Source organism: Haliotis cracherodii, unplaced genomic scaffold (genome assembly GCF_022045235.1).
Source record: "Haliotis cracherodii isolate W230 unplaced genomic scaffold, xgHalCrac1.p SCAF_4, whole genome shotgun sequence".
NCBI lineage: Eukaryota > Metazoa > Mollusca > Gastropoda > Lepetellida > Haliotidae > Haliotis > Haliotis cracherodii.
The window spans coordinates 64,240,990-64,263,417 of NW_027266297.1; the positions used below are offsets into that span (position 1 = coordinate 64,240,990).

Sequence of the window (22,428 nt, forward strand, 5' to 3'; positions counted from 1 at the left end):
ACAGTGTACTACCATAGACCACAGTGTACTACCATAGACCACAATGTACTACCATAGACCACAGTGTACCACCATAGACCACAATGTACCACCATAGACCACAGTGTACCACCATAGACCACAGTGTACCACCATTCGCTCAACGTTTCTCCAAGGACTAATCTCATTTGACGATTACGCAAAGACATGTCCACTCATTCACTCAACGAATGTACAAGAACTTATCTCATTTGACGATTACGCAAAGACATGTCCACTCATTCACTCAACGTTTGTGCAAGGATTAGTATCACATTTCTGCGAGGACTAGTCTCACTTAACGTTTCTGCAAGGACTCATTCAACGATGCAAGGACTTGCTCGCGTACGTTGCGAACCATGATTGAATACATGCTTACGTGATCTTATCCTAAGTGCCGATTGTCATTTTTGCTCGTGTATTTAATGTCATATTACTAATGACATAACAACTGTCGGGACAGGACTGAAATTCTGTTCCACCCACAATACTCTCACTCACGCTGAACGATAAAACTAAACACGCCTTTCAGAAACATTGCTTTAATATCAGGAAAGCATGCACGTGTATCACCAGCACAGAGAACAGAGGGAAGTGTACTGGTGTTCCCGTAATGGAGGAAAGGAATGCATTAGGGTTTCAGTAAAACTGCATCAGAACTATCATTAACACGGCATGGTATCACAACCTCTGTAGACGATTGACAGCACTGGGCACGATTCTGAAACGCCAAAAAGACTTCATTAGACAAACATTATGCAACTATCTTTGATTAGACAATTTTTACCAATCAAGGTCGTCTACTGTTGATGGGGAATACAAATATGAATATGTTTATTGATCATATTTTGAGAATCATTCTCCGTTTCTCTCTGGCAGATAAGCGCTCATATCACATCGCGAAGATAGACTGGTTTTCCTGTCTTGCAGCGCTTGTCTTATCGCGAAGACGGCAATATTAATCGTGCAGCATTGGTTACGACCTTGGTGCCATCTTCTCAACATATTGCTTGCAAAATTCATACATGGCGTTCATTTAACTTCTATGAGTTATAACCGGCCTCATTTTACTGATTGACTGAAAATAGACACGCGTCACTACTACACCCAATTTCGACTGTGTGTATTCACGGGTTATGAGTGAGTGAGTGAAGCTGTGTTTGACGCCGCTTTGAACAGTTTTCCAGTTATATCACGGCGTGTCCGCTTAATGTGGAAGAAGAGTAATGCAGGTCTTAGACGTTTACCACTTTGGTGAAAACCACGAGCACGGATATGGTGCTGACAAACCGAGAAACATACTCTGGCCGAACCGGGATTCGAACCAACAAGGGACGCAACTCTGTACAGTGAATTGTACAGCCTTAGAGGACTGGGCAACCCGTGCCCTCCGGGTGATGGTCAAACTACTTCCTGAAGTGCACCCTGTGTTTTAGGTATAGTGCACAATGAGGTATTGGATTATAGGTTCCCATAATCCTACCCTTATCCCTATCCCACACTTAATATATTTACAGACACCCAGAGGTCTTCAGCAACCCATGCTTGCCATAAAAGGCGACTATGCTTGTCGTAAGAGGCGAGATATGGGATCGGGTGGTCAGGCTCGCTGACTTGGTTGAAGGATCTCATCGTATCCCAATTGCATGGACTGATGCTCATGATATCAATCACTGGATTGCCTTTTCCAGACTCGATTATTTACCGACCGCTGGAATATTGGTGAGTAGGGCGTTAAACAACAAACAACAACAGGCAGCCAGGACCATCGCATCCCCTCACTCCCTCACCCCACAGACAGATTTATAAGACCAGTTTACTTACAGCAATAAGGTGGAGTCCCAGCGGTTTTGAGGAAGAAAGTGCCATGGAGGTTGCGGTCGGCGAAGTAGCCCATGCGGGAGCAGGGCGTATCGTCGCTGCAGCTGCACTTCCCTGCCTTGAAGTCGGCCCAGTTGTCGCAGGGGACGGCGGTGTAGTGACACGTTGCAATGGAAGCCCAGAAGAAGTCAACGGCGCGGCTGTGACTGCACGAGGCGCCATTGATGAGACCTGGGAGTGGACGGTGAGTGAGTTGTGGTAAACCCGTTTTTACACAGCATTTCAGTTATATCACGGCGTGAGTGCGTGAGTTAGTTTTTACGCCGCTTTTTAGCAATATTCCAGCAATGTTACGGCCTGGAACACCAGAAATGGGCTTCACACATTGTACCCATGTCAGGAATCGAACCCGACAGTTACAGAAGAAAAGTCTTCGGTGAGTGGGTTGTGGTAAACCCCGTTTTTGAACAGCATTTCAGTTATATCACGGTGTGAGTGCGTGAGTTAGTTTTTACGCCGCTTTTAGTAATATTCCAGCAATATCACGGCGGGGAACACCAGAAATGGGCTTCACACATTGTACCCATGTCGGGAATCGAACCCGGGTCTTCGGCGTGACGAGCGAACGCTTTAACCACTAGACTACCCGACCGCCCCTATCACATAATGTGGAAGTAAAGGCTAGCGCGATGAAGGCCAAAGACATGTACCACTTTGGTGGAATCAACAGAACGGGTATCGTGTTAACAAACATGGAGCCGTAATCAAAGCGACACTGGATTCGAACCCATGACCATAGGTTTCCTGCGCGCTAGACACATACCTTTGATGCCACCTGTCACCAACTCAAAGAGGTGGTCGCCAGCGTTCTTGGGACATCCCTCCTGGTCGTAGCCACCGGCAGGGTAGAAGTCGGCGTGACCCATCCGTCGCATCATACCGAATCCTGGAACAAAACACGCCCAATTGGTACCCCTGTATCATCAACAACGTTAATAAAGTCCGGGTGATGCACGATGAGGGCACAGGCCCCTGAAGCAGGATAGTGATATATCTGAAACACTGGAACCATATATAGAAATAGACAAGGTACGTCACTCGCCATCTTGGCCGAAGTTGAAATCGGCTGTATCGTTTAAATTAAATGGAAACGTGCGCATGTCGTATTCACAATATCTCCCCACCCCACCCCACCCCACCCCACTCCACAAACGCCCTGCATGCCGCAAACCTTAATGTTTTTTTGTACTTTATTACCTATATCGGTGATTTTATCGCAATATTAGCTCAGTCGCGGCTGTCGGTCGCGGAAGTCGCGGACCAATCACAGCACTCGACGCCACTGAGTGCGGAGATTTCTTCTTTACTTCCGTGACCGAGAACCGCGACTGGGCAAATATTTCGATAAAATCATATATTTATTTTGGCTGGACTGACGAGTCTATGCAAAGTCCAATCAAAACCGCGTAACGAAATCAACATCTGGGTCATAAACTGTCGTGCAGATTTCGGTCGATTGCAGGATTTGCCAAACAAGTGTACCGTTAACCAGAGACCATATATTATATCAACAGATTTTTTCCAAATGTTTTCATGTTTTTAATCAAGGTGCTCACGTGATTTGATGCACTTCGCGAAGTTAGACCCGTTTTAGTACAATATTGATCTTGATTGAGCGATCAGATCGTCTTCACTAGGCGCCGCCATTTTGTTAGAAGCAAATGCAAGTGATATCAGAGGTGGAATCTGGTTGGTCAATAGGAGGGATAGCCACTGGTGGTGTTACGACAGAACCCAGAATGTTCGGCCTAGTTCGGCAAGGGTGGAAACTGGACAAGTCAGTTAACACCCTTGCCTCGTGAAGATGGACGCAGAGTGACATTGTCAACCACTGGTTTGCCTTCTTCTGGACTTATCTCCCTTTATCATCCCAAACTGGCTCCCACAGGAGATATCGCTTGGGTGAGATCAAGCGATATCTACACTGTAGATATCGCTGCAATGAAATTACATCACAATGCTTTGCAGACCATTGTGACATCACTGGTTACCATGACGTCACAATCAAATGACATCACTAATGGCTCTGCTACTGAAGCTGTTTGCAGTACTTTTTACACTGAAAACACTGCTAATTACTGTCTAGAAATTGAAAAAGTTGGAAGATTGATGTTGGATGATAAATAAAATCTCACCCTCGTGTCTTTTGATATCAAATATATCAACACTCGTTGATAAAAGTGTCAAAAATCCTCGGCAAACCTCGGAATGTTTCCACTTTTATCAACTCGTGTTGATATATTTGATATCAAAAGGCACTCGGGTAGGATTCTCTATTTATACCACTAGACTGTTCCTACACATTGTTAGTCTTCGTAACGACCCCGCTCAGGCCTCGAGCGTCGGTTCACGGTTTTGCATCGCCGCGCAAAGCAGGGCGCGTTGGTGGCCCACGTGGTGAAAGTCGGTTGGCGCCCCTCTGCGGGCGATATGAACTTCAACGCTTTCGCGGAGGGCGCTAACCCATCCATCACACCTGCAGCTGCTGCATCTACTCACCCAACTTGATCAGATGTTCTGCATCTGTGTGTAAGACGTCCACGAACATAGCGTCCGTCTTGTCCAGTCTGATGTCAGTGTTGTCCCTGTCGAAGGACGGGCCAGCTGGATCCATCCCTGCGAACACATACAGAAACCCTTTATGCGGCTAACCTCATACAACAAACCTACGTTCTTGAAACAGGTAAAGCAATGATGCTCCGTCGACCAAGCTAAACAGGGTGGGTGTCGTTTAAGTGTGGGAATAATCTTGAACGCGACGTTAAACCCAATTGGCTTCACCTCACCTATCCGTCAACTGTCGTTTTGGCACCCGTTTTTTACATTAAACACAAAATAACGCGCCGAAATTTGGTTATTATCGACAAAACTGGTACTACTGGTTAGGCGAATGATTATTCGTCGATAATATCCTACTTCTGCCGCACGGTTGTGTAAAAACGGGTACGAAAAGGATGGTTGGCGGACCAGAGTGTAGGACAGTACCCATTGTACCGTTCTGTATTCCAGGTCGGTGTATTCTGATATAGGCAATATCATTAAAATAGTATCTTAGTTCTCGTTACTGCTAAACAAAGATCTAAAGACACGCTATTACGGATCACGTCACAACATCCTCTCGCGTACTTTGACCGACAAAACAACAAGTCGACATTAGGCAATCAGAAAGCAGCTTTCCCGAGTTTTACGGCGTTTGTTTCAAACTGGCGACTCCCATTCCAGACTACACTTTGACGAATATCGATTCAGAATTGTTTTTTAAATAAACAAAAGAAAATTCTGGAATGTCTAATGTCCGAGGTTTCCGTTGGTTAAGGAAAGTATCTTCTGTTTTTCCATTTGAAGCGACTAATAGACGTAGATCTCTACAGCCCGTAAGTGTCGTTCGGAATACCCGTGTTAGCCTTTTCGAGCTTGCATGATTAGAAAGTATATTCCGATTGTCAATTTCCAGATTGGTAAGCGATGATTGGTCGGATGAAAGGTCGTTTTGACAGGACCCGTAATGGAATGTGTTCAGATCTTGGTAGATATGATTATTGGTGTACAGAAATCGAGACTGTCAAATCTTGTTAAAAACTGGCTAAGCATTCCTCGAAATGTCGTGGTCTGCGTAAACATTCATACACGTTCTGTCCAATGTTAAATCAGGCTTTTTTACAGTATGTTCAGTCTGCAGTAAGACTTGTACCTTCCGAACAATTCTTACGTTTCTAAACAACCCGTGAAGATCCGGGTAGAGATATTAGATATTCAGCAACCCATGCTTGCCATACGAGGCGACTGTGCTTGTCGTAAGAGGCAACTAACGGGACTTGGTTGATGCATGCTCTTAATGTCAATCAGTGGGTTGTCTGGTCCAGACTTGATTATTTACAGACAGCCGTCATATAGCTTGAATATTGCTGAGTGTGGCGTTAAGCAAGAAACAAACATGTTTAAACACAAGGATATCACAGAAGTATTTTTATAATTCACTCTGCAGCCATTTCTTCTGCGTTTAAAATTGAATTTAATGGCCATGGGCTTCGCATAAACGAAAAAGGCTCTTGGTAACTGTTGGTACTAAAGTCTCCGGCTAGTTCCTTCGAATCAACCTGGAATGCCAACTATATTTGTACTCTACCTGTAATTCGCCCAAGCTGTCCGTGAAGCCGTTGTCCCACTTGGCCGCTGATGTGGGCGCCGAGGCTGTGGCCGATGAGGTGCATGTCGCTGTAGTGTGTGCCCATTTCGTTCAATGCCTGCAAGAACGTTGCCAGCATGGATGCTACTAGTCTTGTGTTGGATGCTGCCTGGTCGTAGATCTTGGGGGATGCGCCAAGCTGCCAGTTGACGCGGAACACATTGAAATCTCCCTGTGTGGATAGAAGAATGAAGAAACATAAAACTGAATAAACGATGGTCTCTATGCTCAAGCTGATGACGTACATAAATGTCTGTATGCTCAAGCTGATGACGTACATAAATGTCTCTATGCTCAAACTGATGATGTTCATTAATGTCTATGCTAAATTGATGACGGACATTAATGTCTCTATGCTCAAGCTGATGACGTACATAAATGTCTGTATGCTCAAGCTGATGACGTACATAAATGTCTGTATGTTTAAACTGATGACGTTCATTAATGTCTCTAGCTCAAACTGATGACGTACATAAATGTCTATGCTCAAACTGATGACGTTCATCGATGTCTCTATGCTCAAACTGATGATGTTCATTAATGTCTATGCTCAAGCTGATGACGTACATAAATGTCTCTATGCTCAAACTGATGATGTTCATTTATGTCTATGCTCAACTGATGACGGACATAAATGTCTCTATGCTCAAGCTGATGACGTACATAAATGTCTGTATGCTCAAGCTGATGACGTACATAAATGTCTGTATGCTCAAACTGATGATGTTCATTAATGTCTCTATGCTCAAACTGATGATGTTCATTAATGTCTATGCTCAACTGATGACGGACATTAATGTCTCTATGCTCAGGCTGATGACGTACATAAATGTCTGTATGCTCAACTGATGACGGACATTAATGTCTCTATGCTCAAACTGATGATGTTCATTAATGTCTCTAGCTCAAACTGATGACGGACATTAATGTCTATGCTCAAGCTGATGACGTTCATCGATGTCTCTATGCTCAAGCTGATGACATACATAAATGTCTCTACATCGATGTCATCTAGGTGACAGGAAGATAATGCAAGAATATAAACTAGGTGACAGGGACATAATACAAGAGTATAATCGGGGTGAAAAGGAAGATAATGCAAGAATATACTCTTGGTGACAGGAAAATAATGCAAGAATGTCAAGGTGACAGGAAGATAATACAAGAATATAATCTAGATGACAGGAAGATAATGCAAGAATATAATCTAGGTGACAGGAAGATAATGGATGAAGATAATGCAAGAATATAATCTAGGTGACAGGAAGATAATGCAAGAATGTCAAGGTGACAGGAAGATAATGCAAGAATATAATCTAGGTGACAGGAAGATAATGCAAGAATATAATCTAGGTGACAGAAAGATAATGGATGAAGATAATGCAAGAATATAATCTATGTGACAGGAAGATAATGCAAGAATGTCAAGATGACAGGAAGATAATGGATGAAGATAATGCAAGAATATAATCTATGTTACAGGAAGATAATGCAAGAATGTCAAGGTGACAGGAAGATAATGCAAGAATATAATCTAGATGACAGGAAGATAATGCAAGAATATAATCTAGGTGACAGGAAGATAATGCAAGAATATAATCTAGGTGACAGAAAGATAATGGATGAAGATAATGCAAGAATATAATCTATGTGACAGGAAGATAATGCAAGAATGTCAAGGTGACAGGAAGATAATGCAAGAATATAATCTAGGTGACAGGAAGATAATGCAAGAATGTCATGGACGGATGACTCACTGTGTCAAGCAATGCCCGCTCAATGTTAGCCACCCATTCCGAGAGACATTCGTCGGTGTAGCCGTGAATGATGAGGTAGGTCCGTTTGCCGACGGCGTAGTTGCTTTGGGAGATGCTGAATCTGTCGTCGTCTGTGTTGAGCCATTGTGGGTAGTACTTGTTCTCCCGGGTGTACAGGGCTAGCTGCATTCCCTGCTCTTCGGGCGTCTGGGGGATGCAGCCCTTTGTGTTGTCAAACGGAGTATCATTGTCGAAACAGCCGAACAACCCGAAACATTCCCTCTTTATCTTCGACCCAAAGAACCAGCCTGCAACATTCCATTTAATGATGGAGTGAATACTGTTCAACGCCGCAGTCAGCAATATTCAAACTCTATCACGGCGGACTGCAAAAATTCGAGTCTCGACCAGGCAAACCGGTGACTAGAAGCATTAGCAATGGTCCATTTCATCTGAGTACAATGACATAAAACAACCAATTAAAATAGACCACGTGGTCGCTATTGTAATCGTCTCTTACGGCAAGCAGGAAGTACCGGGGACCCAGTCTGAACAGGAATAAGGACTTTTAAATTATAATCAATACCGGATATCTATAAATATCAACGAGAATCCCTCACTGGATATACAGTAATTCTTCGTGTCGTCTTTAGGGACCGATCTTTTAATATTCCGGGGGGGGGGGGGGGGGGGGGGGGGGGACCCTGGGATAATGTATCGAGATAGGATATTATTTCAGCTTCAGCTACAAAACCTTATATATCGTTTTTCATTTAGAATTATGAGTCTGAATTTCAATTTTTTCAAAATAAATTATGGGCAATTTATTTGTTTCGATAAATTCCCAGTCAAGTTTTCACACATCCATTACCCCGAACAGCTAGTGCAACAGGCAAAACAGAGCATCACCCAGAAATCTCCCCATCAGCAACCACAGAATCCATAGACTCTTAAAGAAACAGGCCAGCATCCAAGTCAGCTCTATCAGACCATATCCGTGAGAACCCCAGCCACAGCATCCATAGGAACAAAATCACAAGCCCCTGCAACCAACCTCAAAGACTTCAAAATCAGAAAACTCCAAGAAGTCATCAACATCAAAAGATCAATCAATAACGAATAAGACTATTACATAACCCACGCGCACCACCAAGACCCCAATCAATCGTAACCTATTTGTTTAGGATACTGGCTTCAGCTGTGAGTGAGTGAGTGAGTGAGGCTTCAGCTGTTGAGATGTTTGCCTTCTAACACCCGTCTTGTGTATATACAGGCATCGGGGGCACGGGTGGCCCAGTCGTCTAAGGCGCCGCGATTCGCTGTGCAGAGTTGCGTCCCTTGGGCACGCCAGAAGCCTGTGATTGTGGGTTCGAATCCCGGTTCGCCCCGATTATGTTTCTAGGTTTGTCAGCACCATACCCGTGCTCTTGGGTTTCACCGAAGTGGTAAACGTCTGAGACCTGCATCACTTGGGGCTTTCCTCCCACATTAAGCCGACACGCCGTGATATAACTGGAATACTGTTAAAAGCGGCTTCACACCCAACTCACTCACTCACTCACCACACAGGCTTCTCACTCCATTGTAATCACATCCCAATCTACTCAACTGTATAAACACTGCCTCATACCTGTATATATATACTTGTTATCCATACTCTGTATATCACTTGCTTGATAAGACCCGTGAAGATTCCGGGGTAGAATAGGTCTTCAGCAACCCATACTAGCCGTAGAAGGCGACTATGCTTGTCGTAAAAGGCGACTAACGGGATCGGGTGGTCAGGCTCGCTGACTTGATACATGTCAACGATCCCAATTGCGTGGATCGATGCTCATGATATCAATCACTGGATTGTTTGGACCAGACTCGATTATTTTACAGACCGCGTCAAATAGCTGGAATATTGCTGAGTGCGGCGTTAAACAAAAACACAAACAACAACAACTTGCTTGATAAGGTGTTAGAACCTATATACACCGAAACGTCGCTTCTGAGTGTAATAACGAAGTTGTTCATTCTGAAGTAACTTCTCAATGCCATTAAAAGAAATTAAGAACTGTCCTTATTAACTGGACTTGGGTTCCGTTATATTGTTTAGCATGTATATGCGGCCCTGGTTAATGTTTATCTAGGAATCAGTTCATCACAATGCATTATATCAAGAGTACGGGAGTAGTGTTTCTAACTATTGAAGTACAATCGTATTTGTTAAACTGTTCAGCCAGGTTGGTTGTGATCGTCGGGATAAAGCTGCAATATTGATGACTTCAGATTCAAATAACATTCGCTCAGTCACGCACGCACGCACGCACGCACGCACGCACGCACGCACGCACTCACACAAACACTCACACGCACTCACACACACACACACGCATACACACGCACACTTTCACACACACACACACACACACACACACACACACACACACACACACACACACACACACACACACGCACACGCACACTTTACCCTTCCCACTTGTGACAAGTGAGGACCGTGATAGTTAAATGTTCATTCAACACCTTAAAGTTCAAATGGAAATGTGCCAATCACTTGAGTTGTCAAAACTACTAACAGTGACAAGCGCAAAGCGTTCTAAATATTGGTCTTTCATGCAAACAAACAGCGCTTCGTAGTCCAACAGATCTGTCAAATATCCGTCAACAAAAGCACCAGATTACTAATATCAATTTGAGTGCTTCTTGGCATCCCACGGAATATATTAACCATGTTATAACCGCAAATCTCATTTCAAAAACTGCCTAAATGAACTTATCCATCAACGTCAGTTTGGACAAAACGGCTCTACGCCTTCTCCTGACACAGACACAATAAGAGGCGGGTCGGTGCCGTCCTTGGTCTTCTAATGATAGTCTGATAGAAACGACCATTGAAACGTAATGAATTACAAATACGAATGTGATATATATGTATGTAAATATATATCATAACTGGGGCACTACAGTACTGCGGGCAAGGTCGATATAATGTAATCCGCTCAGCAAACTTATTAAAAGTGCATTACATCGTTATGTGATTGACACGCCAATAAGAAACTGAAGTATAGGCAAGTGGTGCATACCGTAAACGCAATGTGCCATCTCACTCGGTATGTTTAACTTCCATAGACCGTGGTTCTTATAGGCAGTGGGATAAACCGTGTGCCCTACTCTCTGACTGAACTGAACTGAACTGGACTGGACTGAATTGAACTGAACTGGACTGGACCAGATTTACACTCATTTCGCTAGCAGCGACCGCAGAGTCACAATTCTCAAGTCTTGATGATACAATCAAGCATGTAAATAAAAACCACGTACAATGCGATACAACAGTCAGGTAAAAGCACCAATTCCGGAAATTTGTACACAAATTAATGAAATATGCTTTCCCGGTTTGAACTATATCCTCATCATTATCCACAACCTAAATCATTTTCTAAATGTTCCAAATATTGGCCTGCCAATATGCACATTTATTTCAAACAGGTTAAGTTTAATAGAATGATATTTATAAATCAGTTGTCTCTCTTTTCAAATTTAGTGACAGACAAACAAAAAGTGAAATTCGTTTCTGATGTCACATAATTTGCACGTGAAGATTTTCGTTCAGTTAATGGTGTGATATTTTAGTGGAGTACACTCTAACACTGTGTGATATCTTTGTGGAGTACTATTTAACAGTCTGTGATATCTTAGTGGAGAAGTCGCTAACATTGTGTGATATCACGTTTAAAAAAACAAGACACCATACGAATAATTCCACGGGCTGCCGTTGACAAGATCTATCCACGTTACACGAGATTTCTCGCCTTAACCGATACTGTTGGTACAACCAGAGGTGAAGCAAGCATGTTTGACACACATTGTCATTGTTGTGGGATGTTAAATCATCTGTTCTTACGCCCTACTTAAGGGTCATGTCACGGCCACAAAATTACATGATAACAATGAAGAAAATATTTTTAATCGGACATGAAATATTACAAAACTCTGTTACTGATTAATATTCCATAATAACCAACCTTCGTCGTGTAATTGTGTTTGATGGAAACCAGTTGTTAAAGACGGCTTCCAAAGTGATGGTTGACAGGCTATAGTGTATTATCCGTCGACATTTCTATAGCCATATCCGTCGACTACCCTAAATGCCCTATCCGTCGACTTCCCTAGTGCCCTATCAGTCGACTTCCCAATAGCCCTATCAGTCGACTTCCCCATAGCCCTATCAGTCGACATAACCCATAGCCCTAACAGTCGACTTCCCCATAGCCCTAACAGTCGACTTCCCCATAGCCCTAACAGTCGACTTCCCCATAGCCCTAACAATAGACTTCCCCATAGCCCTATCCGTCGACTTCCCCATAGCCCTATCCGTCGACATCCCTATAACCCTATCAGTCGACATCCCTATAACCCTATCCGTCGACTTCCCTTTTGCCCAATCTGTCGACTATCCTCAATGCCCCATCCGTCGACTACCCTGGTGCCCAATCTGTCGACTACCTAAATGCCCAATCTGTCGACTACCTAAATGCCCAATCTGTCGACTACCTTAATGCCCAATCTGTCGACTACCTAAATGCCCAATCTGTCGACTACCTTAATGCCCCATCCGTCGACTACCTTAATGCCCTATCTGTCGACTACCGATATGCCCCATCCGTTGACTACCTAAATGCCCAATCTGTCGACTACCTAATGCCCCATCCGTCGACTACCTAAATGCCCAATCTGTCGACTACCCAAATGCCCAATCTGTCGACTATCCTCAATGCCCCATCCGTCGACTACCTAAATGCCCAATCTGTCGACTACCTAAATGCCCAATCTGTCGACTACCTAAATGCCCAATCTGTCGACTACCTAAATGCCCCATCCGTCGACTACCCTAGTGCCTTATCTGTCGACTACCTAAATGCCCCATCCGTCAATTACCTTAATGCCCTATCAGTCGACAACCTAATTACCCCATCCGTGGACTACCCAAATGCCCAATCTGTCGACTACCTAATTACCCCATTCGTCGACTACCCAAATGCCCAATCTGTCGACTACCTAAATGCCCCATCCGTCGACTACCCTAGTGCCCCATCCGTCGACTACCCTAATGCCCTATCTGTCGACTAATTAATTATTGAATGGTATCGGACAACACCAAAGGACATTTACTGATGAAACAAATAAGCGAACAATGAAACATATAGGGAAATAAGCTTTACTGTCGGTACATTTGAAATACCGCGCATACAAATTCAACACGTCAGAATCAAATGTTGAGATGTGTTTGTGATAATTGGTAGACAAGGCTGGGATCCCATGATAGCATATCATTCTACGGTGTCTGAAACTAAGTGTTCCCTTTTATATTTCCATCAGTATATTTTCGCATTGTAATGTTTTCGCATAGTAATGTTTTGCATACAGATGCCAGATTCGCCATATTGTTTTCACCAAACTGGTAAACGTATAAGCGTAGCATCACTTCGGGCCTTCCTCCCACATTAAGCCGAGATGCCGTGATTTAATTTTTGTGTTTGTTTGTTTGTTTGTTTGTTTGTTGTTTTACGCCGCATTCACCAATATTCCAGCTATATGACTGCGGTCTGTAAATAATCAAGTCTGGACCAGACAATCCAGTGACTGACATCATGAGCATCGATCCACGCAATTGGGATACGATGACATGCATCAACCAAGTCAGCGAGACTGACCACCCGATCCCGTTAGTCGCCTCTTTGGACAAACATAGTCGTCTTTTATGGCAAGCATGGGTTGCTGTAGACCTGTTCTACCCCGGATCTTATATGAGTGCGGAATAGGTGTCGGTCTTACCATCAGCCACGGCACAGAGAACGAACAGAAGCAGCAGACCTCTCATCGTGAAGAACAGCTCCAGGGGGACCGGGCACGTCTCTGTGAATCTGTCTCTCCACCAGCAGGTACTACGACTTGAGCGAACACAGGAAACCGTTTTACTTCACCAGATTCGCCAATCAGAAGTAGTCTTGCCCCGGGTAGCTGCCCATCAATAGGTGCGAGGCAACCGGGTAACGGGTATATCCCTGACAGTCACTGATTGTTGGAGCTTGAACAGCGTGCACTGTTATTGGTGGAAACAGCGCAATCGTTCCTACACACGCGCACATGCACGTGAGTGCGAGTGGGAAAGTAGCTGATACCTTTTCTGTACAATTTATAACTTTGAACTGAATGCCAACTACATTAATTATGCACATACACAATATAATCTAGCTCAGCCACAACGTGTTGGTTTACACTGCCCATGATAACGTGCCTACATTCAACACCAAGAGCCAACACCACCCACAATAACGTGCCTTCAAATCACACCATAACGTGCTTTCAAATCACACCATAACATGCCTTCAAATCACACCATAACGTGCCTTCAAATCACACCGTACCATAACGAGTCTTCAAATCACACCATAACGTGCCTTCAAATCACACCGTACCATAACGAGTCTTCAAATCACACCATAACGTGCCTTCAAATCACACCGTACCATAACGAGTCTTCAAATCACACCATAACGAGTCTTCAAATCACACCATAACGTACCTTCAAATCACACCATAACGAGTCTTCAAATCACACCATAACGTGCCTTCAAATCACACCATAACGTGCCTTCAAATCACACCATAACGTGCCTTCAAATCACACCATAACGTGCCTACACTTTACACCATAACGTGCCTTCACATCACACAACTACTTGTCTACAAATCACACCAAAACGTGTCTTCAAATCACACAATCACATGTCTACACATCACACCATAACGTGCCTTCGAATCACACCATAACGTGCCTTCAAATCACACCGTAACGTGCATACACACTACCCACAACGTGTTTCCACTACTCACGTGTTTCCACTACCCACAACGTGTTTCCACTACCAACAACGTGTTTCCATTACCAACAACGTGTTTCCACTACCCACAACGTGTTTCCACTACCCACAACGTGTTTCCACTACGCACAACGTGTTTCCACTACTCACGTGTTTCACTACCCACAACGTGTTTCCACTACCCACAACGTGTTTCCACTACCAACAACGTGTTTCCACTACGCACAACGTGTTTCCACTACGCACAACGTGTTTCCACTACTCACGTGTTTCACTACCCACAACGTGTTTCCACTACCCACAACGTGTTTCCACTACCAACAACGTGTTTCCACTACGCACAACGTGTTTCCACTACCCACAACGTGTTTCCACTACCCACAACGTGTTTCCACTACCAACAACGTGTTTCCACAACGCACAACGTGTTTCCACAACCCACAACGTGTTTCCACTACCCACAACGTGTTTCCACGACCCACAACGTGTTTCACTACCCACGTGTTTCTACTGCCCACAACGTGTTTCAATACCCACGTGTTTCCACTACCCACAACGTGTTTCCACTAACCACAACGTGTTTCCACTACCCATCACGTGTTTCACTGCCCACGTGTTTCCACTACCCACAACATGTTTCACTACCCACAACGTGTTTCACTACCCACAACGTGTTTCCACTACCCACAACGTGTTTCCACTACCCACAACGTGTTTCCACTACCTACAACGTGTTTCCACTACCCACAACGTGTTTCCACTACCCACAACGTGTTTCACTACCCACAACGTGTTTCCACTACCCACAACGTGTTTCCATTTACCCAACGTGTTTCCACTACTCACAACGTGTTTCCACTACCAACAACGTGTTTCCACAACGCACAACGTGTTTCCACAACCCACAACGTGTTTCCACTACCCACAACGTGTTTCCACGACCCACAACGTGTTTCACTACCCACGTGTTTCTACTGCCCACAACGTGTTTCAATACCCACGTGTTTCCACTACCCACAACGTGTTTCCACTAACCACAACGTGTTTCCACTACCCATCACGTGTTTCACTGCCCACGTGTTTCCACTACCCACAACATGTTTCACTACCCACAACGTGTTTCACTACCCACAACGTGTTTCCACTACCCACAACGTGTTTCCACTACCCACAACGTGTTTCCACTACCTACAACGTGTTTCCACTACCCACAACGTGTTTCCACTACCCACAACGTGTTTCACTACCCACAACGTGTTTCCACTACCCACAACGTGTTTCCATTTACCCAACGTGTTTCCACTACTCACAACGTGTTTCACTACCCACAACGTGTTTCACTACCCACAACGTGTTTCCACTACGCACAACGTGTTTCCACTAACCACAACGTGTTTCCACTACCCACAACGTGTTTCCACTACGCACAACGTGTTTCACTAACCACAACGTGTTCCACTACCCACAACGTGTTTCCACTACGCACAACGTGTTTCCACTACGCACAACGTGTTTCACTACCCACAACGTGTTTCCACTACCCACAACGTGTTTCCACTACGCACAACGTGTTTCCACTAACCACAACGTGTGTACACATCACATCATCATGTGCACACCTACACCTTCCACTATTCACTGTGGAGGGTCTGACTCAAAACGGCATGCTGTATAACTGTTGAACAACTGATCCAGGTGATTGCATTACCCGCTCATACCACAAACATTCACGGAGAGCTATCCATAAACATTATAAATCAATACCATCCGAGAAACCGTTATGAAAGTACATATCTATACACATGTTTCAAAAAATTACCTTTATTAAAAGTTCATTATTCTCAACATGTCCACTACACACATACAATTGGTAGCATCACAAGAAATGGTAAACTATCATATGCGTAACAGTAGCCAATGACCAGTTTCGTTACATGTTCTTCAGTTTCAAGAAGGTTTGTCCTGAAATCAGGGTTCGACGCACAGCGGCAGTGGGCAGTCGAGTCCAAGTATATAATCCACCGTGTGATTGACAGTGAGGGGAGCTCCCTCACCCAACTCCCCGGGGGTGCCCCGGCAACACTTCCTTCCCAAACCGACAGGGTCGTGCATCTTCCCCTTTACCCACCTCAGCGATCGAGCTTCATTACGATACCCCAGCCTGCTTCTGCAACACGCATCAGAGCGGTTATCTGAATCTCCATCCGCATCACTGTCGACACTCGATTCTGACAGCGATGCTGTATCGTCGTCAACGTCCTCGACGTCATCCTCACCAACATCCTCCTCACTTACAGGACATGCTTCCATAAGTCGAGACTCTCCCACAATTGAATCCAGGGCGTATCTCACTGATCGGTACTCATCCAGAAACATGTTGTCTTCGAAGAAGGCTCCGTCACCAATGGCAACTACAATCAGAGCCATCGATGTGGCCTGGGGTAGGTCAAGGTCACTTGGGCACCTGTCAAGGACAGGACTTGGGACAGACCGAGAGGAATCAGGAGAGCTTGCAAATGTCTCCTTTCTGACTTCGGAGACTCCATGGTGAAGTTGGTTCCTACCATACATGTTTTCAGATGTCTGCTGAGTTGTTCCATCTGACACAGGTCGCACTACAGAGGCGTAGGTGAGGGGAGGCACACCTTCCCACTCAGTAGAAGAAGAGATGGTCGGAGCCAGATGCTCCCACTCATTAGAAAGGTAGCTGGGTGGAGCCACGTGCTCCCGCGTAGAAGGGTAGAACTGTGGAGCCAAGAGCTCCCATTCAATTGAAGGGTAGCTGGGTGGAGCCCCGCGCTCCCGCGTAGTCGAAGGAAAGACCGGTGGAGCCACGTGCTCCCACTGATTTGAAGGGCAGCTGAGTGGAGCCAGGCGCTCCCGCAAAGTAGAAGGGTAGACCGGTGGAGCCACGTGCTCCCACTGACTTGAAGGGTATTTGGGTGGAACCACGCGCTCCCGCACAGTAGAAGGGTAGACCGGTGGAGCCACAGCATCCCACTGATTTGAAGGGTAGCTGGTTGGAGCCAGGCGCTCCCGCGTAGCAGTAGGGTAGACCGGTGGAGCCACACGCTCCCACTCAGCAGAAGGGTAAACGCATGGAGCCACACCCTTCCATCGCTGACCAATGGTGCTGGGGGGTGGTTGTGGAGGTGTCACCGCAGGAACGTACAGGAGAGATGCGTCTACCCCAGTCGTGATTCCATGACAGTATGGCGGCACTTTGATGGGGAGAAGATGCTTCTCAAATCCAAACTTCTCGGAGCCGTAGCCAGGCTGTACAGAAAACGCGTTTTTATTGTCCTCCATCATTGCCTGTTCCCGGAAGTGCGTTTGGATGGGGTGATAGACTGCGGCCTGATTTCGGTATTCCAAGAATCTGTTGGCATCTCCATGCTGGTTTACTGGTACAAAGGTCGGTACTGTCGAACTTGTATGCAGAATTGCTGGTTCTCTGACGCTCCTTGGAATCTGATTATAGATGATTGTCGGACTTGGCCTAACTACCTGGTGTCCCTGGTAAGAGGTTATTGGTTGTTCCGCTGGCAGTCTGTGTGTGGTGAACGGAACTGGCTTTAGGTAAGGCTTTAGCCTCCTGAAACTCCTCCCTGCAGGGTATACAGTTTTTACCGGGTTAGTTATGCGTGGCGCTACGGATGGTGGAACAGAAGCTATGGTATCATCTATCTGAAGTGGCTTCATCATTCCCATAGGCGATGCGACATGTACCCTTGGGCTGAACGTCTGATTCATCCCAGTGGCTTTTCGGCCGCCTCGACAGGTCCTGGGCCTGGCGGGCTGAGAGGGTTCAAACAGCCGGAACGGATTCATCTCCCTCTTCTTCTTGTCCTTGCCTGCCGCCTTCTGGGGCTTCTTGGACCAGGGTAGCTGGTAGACAGGCTGGTCAGATAGATAGCGTGGATTGACTGTTGGCTGCTCGGGGCTGGGCAGTGAGATGGATTCTAGAGGTATTCGCATGGGAACAATAATGGAGTTTGTTCTGACATCAATAGGACAAAGCTGGTCATTGACCATGACTTGTGGCAAGGAGTTCATGTCTGCAACAGAACAAAATAAAAAAATGTATACATCTACACACAACAGCCTCCCTGGTCTAGTGGTAGAGCGTCCGCCCCGAGAGCAGAAGGTCCGGAGTTCGATACCGGGTCATACCAAAATACGTTAAAAGATGGTAATTGTTGTTACCCTGTCTGACGCTCGGCATTAAGGTGATGAAACAAAGACTGGTGGGCTCGGAGTCGGTATTGTGTCTGAGTGGCATATTCGTGTTAACTGCGGCATGGTATCCCACTGGGCTAGCACTATTAAATCTGCATTAGTCCTGACAAGCAGCCACACACACACATGTGCATGCACGTCGCTATATAAGTGCAATAATCTTGGAAGCGACGTTGAACCCCATTTCATTTCACGTCACGTCACGTCACGTCACGTCACGTTCCCACACACACATATAACATCTACTAAATAATGTGCAACAATGTGTTAGATTTCTTGATTCGATACGCCCATGGACAGAGAGACATGTCAAGCTAACCACGAAATGTCTGTCTGTCTGTCCATGCCTATTGACACGTTTTGCCATACCACGCTGGATGAGGTTCGACGCTGCGTCAAGCAGTATGTCAGTTGTACAACAGTCAGGCAAAGAAACAGTTGACTGCATAACACTGAAGCATGATAACCTACATTAAGCCAGGTCACAGGTGGAACCATCCGATCCTCATTAGCCGACCCTTACAGCAATCATGTTGGACCTGGGACCCCACTCTCTTACCCAGAGTTCCATGCGGCCGGAAGCCAGCCTACATAGTACCTCTGCCACAGGCCAGCGCCATGTGACGATTCGTCACATCTTTCACAGTCCATTCAAAATATAGCATATGCTTTTCATCCGTTTCATGTTTGGCAAGTCTGCACATTTTCATAAACAGATGTCAAAGAATGGTTACGGTTATTAAGGAAGTATCCCTTACGTGAAAATCTACTTGTTTTTGCGTAGTTATCCTTTGTTTACATTGGTTTGCGTGCTGTCACCGAAGCCCAACGGAGAGCTAGCGATACGGTCACTTTGATGTATAAATATATATTGTCATGCAATTCACTGTCGCAGTTGTAGTAGCATATCTACATACTTATGCAAAACAACATGTAAAGCGCCCTCAAATACTTGCATTAGTCCGTTCTATTCTGATTTCTGAAAAAGCGCGTTTGTTTACAAACAAGAGAAAAGTCCGGTCACGTGATATGCAAATTAGCCTATGGCAGTGGTGTTATGCTGAGTCACCACTGCGCCGGAGTGTGCTGGGACCCCAGAATCTTGACTGAGTTCGAACCCACGGACCTCAGATACTGGTATTGTATGGCATAAATGTGGACGCCATTGAGTCTGCGCGGCGATTTTGGCAGCTGGGGAGTTTTGGGGGACGACGTCACAGGAGAACGTACATAGAGAATACTACACTCATTCTCGTTAGATACCATTTTTACGAAACGAGTGGACTTTCTATGGTATCTGACCGAGCGAAAGCGAGGTCAGATACCATAGAAAGTTCACGAGTTTCGTAAAAATTGTATCTAACGAGAATGAGTGTGGTATTTTATTTATTACCCACGTTAAATATATATTTAAGTGTAAATACATAACAACTTTCGTTCGTTGACAGACCAAACTGAAACCGGTTGCAAAAACTGGTTGCGCATGAATATTGATATATGACCAAATATGGGCATTGTTGACATGTTTATGCATACGCATTAACAACATGCGCCTGCTGTTCTGTTTGCAAACAAACCAGCACCGACGCTCAAGATCCTTTAGGAAGAAAGTCTTCAACTTATGGTAATTCAAGCGCCATGTTGTTAGTACGCAGGACACCGATAAGAAAATTTGAAATGTCACATTAGCGCCGCGCTTTGAATATCGGACCAACAGTCGGTCACACTGCCGGGGTCCTGTCTGTGCAATCAAAATGGTTCGGTTTCCTTGATCTATCAGCTGAATTTATATCATGTTCGTACCATTTTGGAAGAGGGAAATCAGACTGTTCGCCAAAGACATTCATGTTAACTGTACCACCCTTCACTGAAGACGTGAAAATCAACAAACTCAAGTCTGCTTGCATGTCAGTGACAGCTTCGAACGATCGAAGGGCAAGGTAGCCACCGGAATAAGAAAAGACAACCGCGATCCACTCACAGCGTTTTACGCTAGAGATAGGGAATGTTACTGTTCACATTTGGGATGTTTGGGGCCACAAAATCAGAAGTCAGGCACACTTCCACGGAGTTTTCGAATGATTTTTATCGGAACTGTGAACTTTAAGTGATCTGGTCGTGCAGTCGTGTTCGTTCATTCATGAACAACACCTACCGAAACAGCGCCACAAAATACGCTTCAAAGGGGACACTGATTGCACAACCGGATCATCCCAAGTAAGTCTAGATATCTGTCCAGATAGTTTAAACAGACTTCATTTCACCACGCTTATCCTTTTACGTTAAATCAAATTGAAAGTTGCGAAAATGGTCGGGTGCGTCACGCTCAAGGGACGCGCTCGATCGGCAGTCGTACATTGTAAATCGATTTATAGATCTAGCTCGATTATACGTCTGTAGGAGCTCTATGCATAACTTATATTGAATGCAAACCGAATTTGATTCGTGTGACTATCTTGTTTGGTTTAATAAAGTGTTTGTAAATATCTCTCGTTCTCATGAATTTCTTCAGTTCTGCCTTGTAATCGCAAAATGAATGACGTCTCGCGATTTTTTATGAATGAAAAAAGTAGTCCCGGTGTGACAGAGGTCACGGTTATCCAATCAAAACGAATAAAACAAGGTCAACCTTGTACGACACACGTGTGACGTACGGATTTAGTATCTTACCACCTGTATCTTCACCACGTGGGTAATAAAGCACTGTATGACCACCCCCGTTATAGCGCGAGTAATCGCGATAAACGTGGCCGTCCAAAAATGTATTACCCACGTGGTGAAGATACAGGTGGTGAGATACTGAACTTTCGCTCTGTCAGATACCATAAAAAGTCCACTCGTTTCGTAAAAATGGTATCTAACGAGAATGAGTGTAGTATTCTCTATGTATGACGTCCAAAAACCCACGATCCGATGATACACTAACTTTATCTTTATACGTGAATTACCTTCACTGACAAACACACAGAACCCATGTTTTGCATCACACTTCAATATCGACCCTAATGCACACGTTTTTGTTAAATAGGTTCTTGAAACACGCGAATCTGTTGGCGTAGCCTATGATCATGAACTTTGTAAAGGGAGATCACTCTAAACGAACGTCAAACCAATTATGAGCACATGTTATGCTGGTGTCATTACGTTCGAGAATCTACCTTGATGTATTTCATTATGAATTCTGTAATCACCGTTTCTTTTGAAAATGCAAGTCTAAATTTACACATGGAAACAGTTAATAAAACGAATATGGTGTAGATCTAGCTGGAAAGATCTAGTCAGTAAGCTAGCTACAAACGTTCTGACTGAAACGTCAAGATAGACAAGACTAGACCTAATTTGCTATTTCTTAGTACATCTTGAAGCGACTTAATAGTTACCCGTGTGTGTACTGTCCATCGATACTTTTGCACTGGCTGTGGTATCTCTAGATTATATACTGTAAGTAATACTTGAT

The 22,428-nt window shown here is 44.8% G+C and overlaps 2 protein-coding genes across 2 annotated transcripts; both read right to left on the reverse strand.

The window, feature by feature from the left end:
* Nucleotides 1–1,834: 1,834 nt before the first annotated feature.
* LOC139479599 (pancreatic lipase-related protein 2-like) lies at nucleotides 1,835–13,729 on the reverse strand. Its single transcript, XM_071262440.1, has 6 exons — nucleotides 13,684–13,729; nucleotides 7,843–8,150; nucleotides 6,026–6,257; nucleotides 4,399–4,515; nucleotides 2,663–2,785; nucleotides 1,835–2,070 (listed from the first exon to the last, which is right to left on the reverse strand). Exons 1-6 carry the CDS (start codon nucleotides 13,727–13,729, stop codon nucleotides 1,835–1,837), a joined length of 1,062 nt encoding a protein of 353 aa, XP_071118541.1.
* Nucleotides 13,730–16,700: 2,971 nt separating this feature from the next.
* LOC139480540 (uncharacterized) lies at nucleotides 16,701–22,370 on the reverse strand. Its single transcript, XM_071263640.1, has 2 exons — nucleotides 22,352–22,370; nucleotides 16,701–18,790 (listed from the first exon to the last, which is right to left on the reverse strand). Exons 1-2 carry the CDS (start codon nucleotides 22,368–22,370, stop codon nucleotides 16,701–16,703), a joined length of 2,109 nt encoding a protein of 702 aa, XP_071119741.1.
* Nucleotides 22,371–22,428: the final 58 nt, after the last annotated feature.